The sequence below is a fragment of the Phoca vitulina genome, unplaced genomic scaffold, assembly GCF_004348235.1.
Source record: "Phoca vitulina isolate PV1807 unplaced genomic scaffold, GSC_HSeal_1.0 scaffold19, whole genome shotgun sequence".
Lineage (NCBI taxonomy): Eukaryota > Metazoa > Chordata > Mammalia > Carnivora > Phocidae > Phoca > Phoca vitulina.
The window spans coordinates 20,176,416-20,188,481 of NW_022589722.1; the positions used below are offsets into that span (position 1 = coordinate 20,176,416).

At 49.6% G+C, this 12,066-nt stretch overlaps 1 protein-coding gene across 2 annotated transcripts in view; it reads left to right on the forward strand.

Annotated features, from left to right (window-relative positions):
• Positions 1 to 12,066, forward strand: part of BTBD11 (BTB domain containing 11) — a 299,557-nt gene that overhangs the window by 248,761 nt on the left and 38,730 nt on the right. For both annotated transcript variants that reach the window (XM_032416174.1, XM_032416175.1), the window contains 7 exons: positions 2,537 to 2,702; positions 4,945 to 5,034; positions 6,999 to 7,100; positions 9,035 to 9,128; positions 9,245 to 9,380; positions 10,093 to 10,313; positions 11,784 to 11,962. In XM_032416174.1, the coding sequence (XP_032272065.1) occupies positions 2,537 to 2,702; positions 4,945 to 5,034; positions 6,999 to 7,100; positions 9,035 to 9,128; positions 9,245 to 9,380; positions 10,093 to 10,313; positions 11,784 to 11,962 (988 nt within the window). The remainder of the gene's footprint in view (positions 1 to 2,536; positions 2,703 to 4,944; positions 5,035 to 6,998; positions 7,101 to 9,034; positions 9,129 to 9,244; positions 9,381 to 10,092; positions 10,314 to 11,783; positions 11,963 to 12,066) is intronic.

A 12,066-nucleotide genomic window follows, 5' to 3' on the forward strand; every position in this document is an offset into this window, starting at 1 on the left:
GTGGTGAAATCAACAGCTGATGGAGTGGCCATGAGCATGGGAGAAGGTTCTGGCCTGAGCACCTGGGTGGACAGGCGTGCCATTCACAGAGACGGGATGACTGGGGGACAGGTTTGGAGGATGGGGGGGTGGACGTGTTAAGAAAAAGTTGCATTTCAGACATGCCACATCTGAGAGTCCGGGAGACATCCAAGAGATGCGCTCAAGAAAGCGGTAGTACATGGGCTCGCTGCTTACCAGCTCTGTGACGTGGGCAGGTTCCTCAACTCTAGAATGGGGCCCCTGATAGCACCTCCGTTGTGGACTTGTCGTGATGACTGTATGACTTCATACAGGGAAAGAGCTTAGATTTCGATAGTAAGAACTCAATAAACGTTAGCTTCCTATAATAACAATTATTATCATCACCATCTTAGCTACAGTAATTTCCTTGCCATTTGTCTCTTTGTAATTAAAAGCAAGGGCCTCCGTAGCTGGTAAACACTTGTGCTGATGTTCTTGGAGTTATTGGCTTCTGAGTCTGGGCTCTCAGGGAACACAGGGTGGGGTCTGTGTCTCCCGCCTCCTAGCCCCCTATCACGGTGCCCACACAGAGTAGGTGCTCAGTAACATTTCTCCAGTCACGTGGAATTCAACTTGACTCCCGCAAAAAAAAAAAAAAAAAATGCTCATTTGAGTCAGTCAGTCAAGCATGGAGGAGAGCAGAAGGGGCTTAGACACAGACAGGAGAGAGGAAACTGCAAATTCACTGACAACGACAATTCATAGCATCTTTGCTCTCAAGAAGGAGGCTCTTGATTTCACAAATCAACCTCTTCCCGGACTAGATAGTGGTCTGTTAGAAGAAAAGTTTTCCCTACAATTAGTCAAATCTGATACCTCCCCAAGATCTGTACATACACCCCACCCAATCAAGGCTCCAGACACCTCAACACGACACATGCAGACCACCCCCTTTCCCTTTCCAGAAGCCTCTATTGTATGCCCCAGAACCTGGCCCTGTTGCTCTCACCCTCTTTGCTCTGTCCTGTCCATTGGGCCTGGACCATTTTTATTTTTAGGAAACTTAGATGCAGCGCACCACCACACGGGGGTTTCCTCTCTTCCCCTGGAAATGCTGGGCTCTGTGGTCTCTCCCTGTGTTCTTTTCAAATCTTGGCAGTGGCTCTGCCCTTTTCCAAATTAAAAAAAAAAAAAAAGTTTAATTTCAATTTCAGATAAACAGCAAATAACATTCTAGTGTAAGTTTGTTCCATGCAGTATTTACTTAAGTACTTTTATTTGTTAAATCTAGCAACGCTCACTGTGAGAGCCCCAAGTCCAGAGCCCCACGTATCAAGCCTTACTGCACAAACCCCATCACATCTTGGATGCTGAGGCCCAGGGTCCTTCAGTCCTCCCCCACCACCTGCGGGGCCCTCGATCTTCCCTAGAGAGTCCTCCAACAGTGTTGGGTGGTCTTGGCTCCCCAGCCTGCCATAAAAAGGTCTTAATCCTGGAGTCCAGGCTCCTGGTCAACTGTGGGCCTTCCTTGGTCTCTCCCCGTGCTCATACAACTAGGCCCTTGGAGGCTTAGCCAGACGCCCAGCTTCCTGAGCTGTGCATGCAGATTAGACCCCACATCAACACCAAGCTTTCAGTCCTCTTGTTCTGGTTTCTATCTTCACTGCATCAGCTCCCCCTGGTGGCCAGAAGCAAACTTACTGTCTCCTGTCCAGAGCCCTGCTATCTCCTACCCTGGGTTCCTATTTCACGGTGGCCTTCTGCCCAGGCAGAGATGAATGATACATCAGAAACCAAACGAAGAGTCAAGCACATACCCATCCCACCCACTTCCTGAGGCACCCTTTGTGGTTCACCCCTGAAGGGCTCTCCCCCAGGTCCTAGCCTTACTGATGAACAGGAGCCTCAGTGCCATAAACTTTCAGGAACAGTAGCCCCTCTCTTTTCCTCCAATGATAAAAAAGAAGGTAGTTCCCTCACAAACTGAACCTTTCCTTATGCCACAAAGTGGCTTAGTTAGAAGCAGGAATGGGACCAGGAATTCTAAACACGTGGCTCTTTTCCTCAGTTTCCACCCTCTGGGTTAGCAAGAGGAGGGGATAGAAAGGGGGCTGGGACAGGGTCCACTACAGGTTGCTGGCTCTGTGGCCCTGGGCAAGTCCTTTATCTGTGTATTTATCGTCATGGTTAGAAGAGGGGTAATGATAGCACTTGCCTTTTGGGGCTGTGTGGGGGCTGAATGAACTAACTCACGTAAAGAGTTTAGCAGAGTGCCTAGCCCATGGTCAACATTCAGTAAATATTAGCTCTCACCATACTTAGCTCAGCATGCTCTGGAAGCATGGAGGAAGACAGAGGTGCAACAGTTACAAGGACAAAGGATCAAGACATCCATATTTTAATTGGAGCCTAGGAACAGGCCGTTGGCATGGAAAATGCAAAGGATCCTTGGTGCTTTCTAGCTCTCCTGGTCCTCAAGGACCAGTTCCCGAGGAAGCCGCTGCACCCAACTGACCATCTCTCCCTTCCTTAGGGCCGACGACTGCTTTTGTGCTTCTCGGAAGCTGGATGCAGTGGCCATCGAAGCCAAGTTTAAGCAGGACCTGGGTTTCCGGATGCTGAACTGTGGGCGGACGGACCTGGTGAAGCAGGCAGTGTCTCTCCTGGGGCCCGATGGGATCAACACCATGAGCGAACAGGTACAGGGTCCGAGAGTCTGAGTGGACGCCCCCCGCCCCTCCACCAGGTGCATTGCCCCATGCCAAGATGGCAACAGCAGGCCCTGGACACGCACTCCCCCTACTGGTGACTTAGGGTGATTTTTTTTTTTTTTTTTAATTTAGTTAGTTTTAGTTTTTAAAATACAAAAACATCCTCGTTCATCTTTATAGAAGTTGCACATGATCTTTGCAGCTGAAATGAAAAATAGAGAAAAATAGGCCTATTCCAGAAAGGAAATAATGCCATCACCCAGATAGCCATCATTTATATTTAGCATGTGTCCTTCAAGTCCTTTTTTCAGCGTGGTTAAAATTAGTTCTCTGCCTGCCTTTCTGTTACTGCATCACAGAACAGCTCCGGGAGTATTTTTACCAAACTTTCAGGGTATGTTTGAGATACACGGAAGTCATTCTGGGGAACCCTAGGAGGCACCTCAAAAACAGGCAGCTGTCCCCCAAGCCCCTGAAACTGAGGTACGGTAAGAGGCTCATGCGTCTACCAATCAAGAGACACCATGTGGGTGAAAGTGTCACGGACAGAGAAAACAAACAGCAGTTTTCAATGTGAGCCCCAGACGGAAAGTCACAAGGGACAGATGGAGCTGTTTCTCATATGGACAGCTCATGCGGCGAGTTCCAGGGAAAGAATAGCAGCTAAGAATTTTCCTGAGCAGCAAGGAGCCCTAACACACACACACACACACACACACACACACACACACACACACACACTTATATTATTTTTTTAAAACGGATTTATAATGTCTTGCCTTTTCCAATAATTTATATTAAAGGTACTTTGCAGTATCATTAAATATTCTTTTTTTTAAATCATTTTTAATGGCTACATTAAATGGTCATATTATTGATTCAGTTTTCCGTTCTCAGTTGTTGGATATTCAGGTTGTTTCTAATGACTTTTATCAATAATGCTGAGTTAAACACACAAGTCTTTATTCAAATCCCTGATTGTTTCATTAGGGAAGGTTTTTTTAATTGAAGTATAGTTGACACAATAGTTTCAGGTGTACAAAATAATGATTCTACCATCCCATATGTTATGCTATGCTCATCATTAGGGAAATTCTTAAAAGTGGAAATAGTGGCTCAAACACATCAACCTTTCTGAACGTTCTCAATCTCAAATTACTTTTCCAGAGACTTTGTTTCCTTATACACACCCTCCAACAGTATATGTGTTTCCCTATTAATCTTTTACTTAATGTTTTGCAAGTATTTCATTGGAGCTTTACTATCTTCTTTATTTAGAAGAGTTCTTTACGTATTAGACATATAACCCGTTGTTATAATATGACAAATATGTCTCAATTTATTGTCTACCTTTCAGTTTTGTTTATAGTGTTTTCCATTTTATGTCCTCAACACCGTAATGATTTTTATTCGTGATTTCTTCCATTCCTTTTGCACCTAGAAACAGATCCAGTGAGATGTCTTTTATGGTCTTAATTTTTTCTCTATGTCTCTAGTCAAACTAGAAATTATTTTGCCATATGGTGTGAGATAAGGCTCTAATTTGCATGTTTTCCCAAATAGCCACCTTCGCAGCACCATTTATTGAAAAATCCATCCCTTCCTTCTGTTGGTTGTGGAACTTCAAAATAATCAGGAGTCACAGGCAAATATGGAATTCCTAAAAGCCGTTCCTCATTCACTTGCCTTTTGCTTGTAAATGATAATGTCAAACCAGACGTCAGTGATGGGGGCGTGCTCAGAGGCATCCGGTTTCCCTTGACACTGACCGGCAGCTTATATAAAGCAAAGATGACACTTGTTATATTGTGAAGGAGAAAATGCCAAGGAAACAGTGTGTATGAATCAGGTAGTTTGGACTGATGTCACAGAATCCGGAGAGTTCCTAAGACCTGTAAGTTGAAATCAGCCACGTGTTTTAGCAAACACTCTTAGGTCTGCTGCACCTTAGGACAGACAAATGAAAATACTCCAACTTAAGCAAAAATAATTGAAAAAAAAAAAAAAAGGCAATTCATCCCCCACCCAATTTTTTGCTTCCATTTTGGGTTTCAAAATGTGCGGGATTGTGACCTTATGCGTCCTAGGGTGGCACGTTTGTTTTTTTAACGCTGGATTTTGAGTACAAGCCTAGCCACCTGCACACAAGTAAGAATTTCCATTTGTTACTGTTGAGTGACACAGCCACCGTGTAAACCCTCTCCATTCTCTGGTTTTTAACCCACTGCAGGGCATGACCCCCCTGATGTACGCCTGCGTCCGCGGGGACGAGGCGATGGTTCAGATGCTGCTGGATGCCGGAGCTGACCTGAATGTCGAGGTGAGGGTGCAGAGGGCTGCAGGGCCCCTCGGCCTGGCAGTCCCCCAGGGGCAAATGAGCAAGGGGGGAGGGGGGCTTTTTCTCCCAAGAGCCACCACTGAGTGTGCTCAGTCCCGCAAATAGGTCAGACCAGCTGGTGGATTTCCTCCATCCCAAGGCCCCAGCCCAACCGCAGGAGGAGCTGCCTGCTTGTACATTTCATTTAAAAACAACTGGCAAAGCTGCGGGGAGCACCAGCTTTTCTTTGCTTCAGCCGAACTGAGTCTGATTCTTACTGCTCATCATTCCTTTGGGGATGGGGCAGAGAGCGCTCTCCTGAGCCATCAGCCCTTTCTGCCTAATACAGAGCTGGTCCATGTACCCTGACCTGAGGTGTAGCTCCCCCAGATCCTCCGCCCTCCCAACCAAATCCTGATTGGTTCGCCTGTTGGCTGAGTGGAAGCCACAGGTCATAAAGCCAATCGCAAAGCTTCCTAGAGGCAGTGTGGTGTATAGTGGAAATCACACCCCCAAGGGCTTTAGAATTTGACACTCGGGCTCAAATTCGGGAACTGCTGAGTCTTCGCAACTTGCTTTTGTGCTTGGGCAGGTGGCTTAACCTTTTGGAGCCTCGGAGTCCCCATCCGCAACAGGGAGAGAATAATCACACCCATCTCAGAGAGTCGCTGGAAGAAATAAATACAAAGGGTACCTAGCATAAGTTTGTGATTCAGTTAGTATCGGTTTCCCCACATACACCACGAGGCTTGTAATAGGTGAATTCACGCTTTTTGACCATATTCTATCCTGTCTTTCTGGCAGCCAGCTATTGGCAGCCCCAGAGGCTGGGAAGGTTGGCATGCTGCAAGCCTAGCTCAGCAACCCTATAAAACCTTGTTAGTTCAAAATCAGATGTTCTTGTAGTCTTAGTACTGTGCTTTTTTTTTTTTTAAATTAGTGATTTTGATACTCATCTGAGGAAAACAGGCAGTAGACACAGTTTTGCATCCAAACCATTTTGGATATCACAAGTTTCAAGTACTGGGGACTTTCTTGCCTGTTATGAATCCCCCAGCACCGTGCAGACCCCTGCAAGGGCTCCTCATCTTTGGGTCCTGGTGGGCTTCTCTGGTCCTCTCTAGCCCATCCCATGGCTCCCAGTTCAAGGCCTCCCTCCCCAACCCACCGGCAGGTGATTAGTGAACTCAGCTGCTCTGAATGAAACAGGCATCATGGCTAGATGGCCCCAGGACTGTTCAGGAGAAAAGCCTTGTGTGGGTGCCGGTCCTGCAGGACCCCAACCTTCAGCTGCCCTGCTGCCTCCCTTTTGGCCTAGGGTGTGTTGAGGCCCCCATACTGAAAGACCCAGATCAGATTGCTCACTCACGGTGTGTCCAGGGAAGGGGTTGTGCCCAGGTTTCTAGCAGCTTGAGGGTCCTTGTCTCCTAGGAAGCCAATCAAAGAGTGAAATGAGGATAGGTAGGGTGAGCTGTGACCAGATGGGAATGTCACTCCATCAGATGGGTGGTGGTCTTCCCTGGCTTGAAAGCTCGAAGCAGACCTCCCCTTGCCTGAGGTTTGCTGCTGCTGAGAGTCTCCCCTAAAGGTGTGGATGTCATGGTCTGGCATCTCACGCTATCTGACATGCTGTGGCCCTCAGAAGCACCACCCTTCCTTAAGCAGAAAGAAGGGGCAGGCTGGCGAGCTGGCTCATGGTAGCTGCCATTGCAGTTCCTCCAAGGCACCATAGAGGAAGTCAGAAATCATCAGTTTAACTCCTTTCAGGTGAGAAGCCAAAAGGAGTCCTTCCGATGCACGGAGGACTTACAGTCACCACCCCACTATCACCAACATTTCCCAAAGGCACTTCCAGAATGCCCTCCCGTACATCTCTAGCCCACGTGTCCAGCCACAGATAGGTCCGATTTGCTAGTCTAAATATTGTGAAAGGTCACATTTTGAAAATAACTTCAATTTGTTTATAGGTTGTCAGTACTCCTCATAAATATCCATCCGTCCACCCCGAGACCCGCCATTGGACGGCTCTGACTTTTGCTGTGTTGCATGGACATATTCCTGTAGTTCAGGTATTAATGGATTTCCCTATCCACGTCTGACCTTTAATTTTACCTCCTCCATTATGCAAATCTGTACTTCTCCCGGCATGCACATTCCCTAAGGGATTCATATTGGTTAACTGCAATGAAGTATAGCACATTCATATCATATAAACGCAAATATCATATGTAATGATCTATATGGCCTGGCTTTAACCAATATGAAATTATCACAGACCCACACGCAGCTTCACACACACAAGTGGCAAACGGACGAAGTTGTTCCTGGTTGCTCGGGGGTGGGGCCTGAGCTGTGATGTTGTGGATTTGTTCATTTTGCTTATCGTAACATGAACATAAGACTTGGCTGGTGTGAGACCTTAGAACCTCCCCTTAGGTGTGACCCTGGTGTTTGTGTAGAGTCTAGTGGTTTCTAAACCAACTTGGGGAAAGAAGCATCCCCAAGTTGCCAAAGGAGTGGTTCTAAAAGACACTTGCTGGGATCCTACTTATTGAGAATCTGGTCCCAGAGGTCTAGAGTAGGGCCTTTGCATGTGTCTTCTGAAACAGCTCCCCAGGTATGGAGAGGTGTCCTCATCCGAGGTCCTTTGCTTGGACTTTTTCTGGTTGATGTACAGTTGTTCAAGAACGAGCCATCCGGTACATTCTAGATCTTAAACTCAGTCTTCAGTGCATCCAAAAAAAAAAGAAATCAGCATCCGGTCCATTACCCCACCTGGCCTCCTTTGGGTACATCAGGAACACTTGCTTTTATGTGGTCCAAGCCTCTTAGACGTCTGCAGAGCAGGAAAGAGTGTTACAGGGACCACTGGGCAATGTTGGAGATCCACAGGGATCTTGGGTTGTTTTCTAGGTCATGGGACTCCTTCAGACAGATCCAAAGTCATGTTCCAGGGGGCGGAGTGTGTGACGTGTCACGCTGAGAGCTGACTTCTGCCTGTAGAATGCTCTGTAGAATGTCATGCCCAGTTCACTCCTGGTAGAGGGATATAGTAAAGAAGGGATCGGGGGGCAGCCTAGTGGATACAAATGCCATCCCTTAAAGTGCAGTGGCCTCCCCAAGCCTTTAAATCAGGAACAGGAGCGGCAGGCAGCCAAGCAAAGCCAAATGGGAGTCAGGCCACCTCTCCCCTGCAGGTACACAAAGCATGGAATGCCATCAGCAGCCCTCTCCCAGCTATGCCCTCAGGGAGCCCTGGATAGGTAGTAAAGAAGGCAGATTTCTCCCCCCCATTTTCCATTAGCGGTGCTGAGAGCACAGTCACTGTGAGCGAGACCCAGCATGGACAGCCTCCATCTTTAAGAAGCCCAGATATCTTCGGGAATGCACAGAACAGAGTAAACTCCTCAAAGCTCACTCTGCCACTTAATTGATTGATCTCACTGACCAGGAAACTTGCTGAACTATCCTCAGAACTACCCAGAGTGTTCTAGAAGGGATTTGTGCCCTGGTTGGCCCAGGTGGTCCCCAGAGTCCTTCAGAACTCAAGATCCTGTGGTTCTAAGAGACCGCTCTAATGCTCTCCGAGGCTTTGTGTACCCGACCCCCAAAAGGGAGTCTTCCAGCACTCCGATGCCACGAGCGTCATCTAAGCTTCTAGAAACTTGAACGTACATGTCAATCACCTGGCGATCCTGCTGAAATGCAAACTCTCATTCAGTTGGTCCGAGGTGGTGCCTGAGAGCCAGCATTTCCAACAAGCTCCCAGGCGATGCCGATCCTGCTTTCCGCAGACCACGCTTGGATAGTCCGAGCTTCTAGGAGATTCAAGAGGCTGTCAGTTCACCCTCCGGCATACAGCTGCCCTCACCCTGTGCACATGGCCACTGACCCAGAGGGAGGGCAGGAACATTGGCATCACACTGACTTCTGCCAGCTTTTCCTCATGTGTCCTCACAGCGCATGTCCTTTAAATGTCTCTGTGGCCGCTCTTCCTCCACAGCTGCTCCTGGACGCCGGGGCCAAGGTGGAAGGCTCCGTGGAGCATGGTGAGGAGAACTACTCGGAAACACCCCTCCAGCTGGCCGCCGCCGTAGGTAAGAGCCGCCGAGCCTCGTCCCCGCCGAGGGTCTCCACCACCTTGGCCCTCAATGTGTCTGTGACTCTATCTTTGCTTGATTCGCTGATAAAACCCCCTTCTCTGGGCTTGCAGGAAATTTTGAGCTGGTTAGTTTGCTGTTGGAGCGTGGCGCGGATCCCCTGATAGGAACCATGTACAGGAATGGAATTTCTACCACCCCCCAGGGTGATATGAACTCTTTCAGCCAGGCTGCAGCCCACGGACACAGGTAGGCTAGGATGGGCCAAAGCCACAAGGTCCCAAGCGGTGCTTGTTAAAAATGCAGATTCCCAGGCCTACCCCAGACCCACTACATCTCTGGATGTGGGGCCCAGAGGCAGGCCAGACCCCAGGCCTGGCCAGAGTGGCCTTAACTGCCAGCTTCCTGCTCAGAGCCAACCACGCAGCGCACATCCACTCAGACTGCCTTGTTTTGTCCTTTCCCGATCAGCTTTCACCTCACAGAGACTCCACTCTGCCTGTGTTGGTCAGAACCCATCACCTCAGCTGCCAGGAAGGGAGAAGCATCCATTTTAAAAATAAGAAAACCCCTCACGCTTGGTTACTACTTGTCTACATTTCCTTCGGGGTTTACCCCATCCTATTTTATTCCACATACCCCAAGTAAAGCAAATTCACTGTGGGACCCCATGCAGGCTGATGGTTAAAAGGGCACAGTTCTAGAACCTTCCAGATACTTGAGGAAAGCACTTAGCTCCAGACTGCCCTCAAGGAAACATAGCCAGTCATGCCCCACCATCTCCTCCATCCTTAAAACATAAGCACCCGTGGTCAGGCCTCTGAAACCACCGCCCCCCAGAGTCATTCCTGTCATTCCATTGTCTCACATGAGTGGTGTCCCCACGTCCCACACCCTGTCCCTGCCCTGGCAAAGCCCTTCCATCTCTGAGTGTCTTCCTCTCTGGGTTTATGATTGACAGGAATGTGTTCCGCAAACTGCTCGCTCAGCCAGAGAAGGAGAAGAGTGATATCCTGTCCCTGGAGGAGATTCTGGCCGAGGGGACTGACCTGGCGGAGACAGCCCCGCCTCCCCTGTGTGCCAGCCGCAACAGCAAGGCCAAACTGAGAGCCCTGAGGGAGGCCATGTATCACAGCGCTGAGCATGGCTACGTGGATGTCACAATTGATATCAGGAGCATAGGTCAGTCTGGGCACCCTCCACCGCTGGGCACAGCACCCCCGCCCAGCCCTAGGTCACTCACATGCACACGCGCACACACCCCACGGGGCCAGGGAGCTTCTCATTTGCTGGTTGGAGCACTTCTAAGCTAAAACACCCACACGATCCCCAAAGGCCCATCCATCCTCAGGTCATTTTCTCATGATTCCCAAACTCTGGACCCTGAGAATTTAGGCATTGGAATCACCTGGGAGCTTGTCCGAATACAGATTGCCAGGCCCTACACCCAGAGGCTCTGCTGTCGAGGGTCTGGATGGATAAAGGCCGGAAATCTTTATGTTTAACAATCATCCCAGGTGGTTCCCAGTGGTTGGTGAATCACTGCCGTAGAGCACCCAGATCCATGAAGCAGTGGCCAGACAACCAGCTAGGATGAGAGCATCACTTCCTCACTGGGCTCACCCACTGAGCTTCAGGGCGCAAAGCCACTCTCCGGAAAAGCTAGGTAGGGGTGGCTCTTCCTTGAGTGAGCTAGCTCGGATCCATCTCCTCCGTGTGTCCAGGGAGCAGGACATCCCAGCCTTCCCAGTCTGGGGGCAGGGGCCCCACACAGGAATAGTAGAACCTAGCGTGGGCCTTCCACTGACCTGGTGTGGCAAGTCGAGGTGAGCGGAGGGCCTGAGGAGAGGCCCCCCTGCCGCTGTTCTGGATGTGGGCCTCTCTCTCAGAGTGACTGTTTAGGATGTGGGACGTTTATGCCATTGCCCCAAGAGCTTATTTAGCAGGATGATGAAGCTCCGGACTCTGAATGGCCTGCTCCTTATGAACAGTAGTGAGAAGCGCTCTTCCTCTGTGCCTCTGAGCTGCTGGAGAGGTTTCTGTTACAGGAGGAAGGCCTGATGAAGCGCCCACAGATGGAAAAGTTGTTTTGCACAGGGGAGCAACAGGGGTATCCTCCCAGGTCTTTCTCTGACATCCCATGTCCGTCCTGGATGGAGCGGTAGATGGTCAAGTCCACCCATAGGTTTCACCAGCTCTGAGCTCTCTCATCTGGGCATGATGTGCTGTCTCATCCCGGGCAAGACCCTTCCCTCCCTGAGCTTCCATCCCCCCAGAAGGCAGAAGGGGTGGAGGTGAACGGAGTCAGGACCCAGAAGTATGGAGTAGGCATAAGCATCGTGTGACAATTCCATGTTCTACCTGACGGTTATATCTGGTAAAATGCAGCTCCTAGTAATGTGAACGGCGTGCACAGATGGACACCCATAGCTAAGGGAACTGAATTATGATCTTCAGTTTCAACATCTGCAAGTCTTCAGGGAAAAAAAGCAACACCGGCGCTATTCATCCCAAGTCAGGCTCTTGTCTTGGTCTCGTCATTTGGTGCTGTCCTGGGGAAAGGCCAGCTTCCAGATAAAAACACACCTTCTGTTGTGGTTGTTTTCTGTCTTGTCCTCCCCTCCCCTCCATGCCCTCCCCTCCCCCTCCCAGGGGTCCCGTGGACACTGCACACATGGCTAGAGTCTTTGCGGATCGCCTTCCAGCAACACCGCAGGCCTCTCATCCAGTGCCTGCTGAAGGAGTTCAAGACCATTCAGGAGGAAGAGTACACAGAGGAGCTCATTACCCAAGGCCTGCCCCTGATGTTTGAGATCTTGAAAGCAAGCAAGGTAGGAGAAGTTTAACGCTGTTGCGGTCGGTCGGCGGCAGAGAACAAGAGCGACCTCGCCAGTCCCTTAGCCTGGTCCCGCCCTTCGGGGAGGACCGTGTGCCC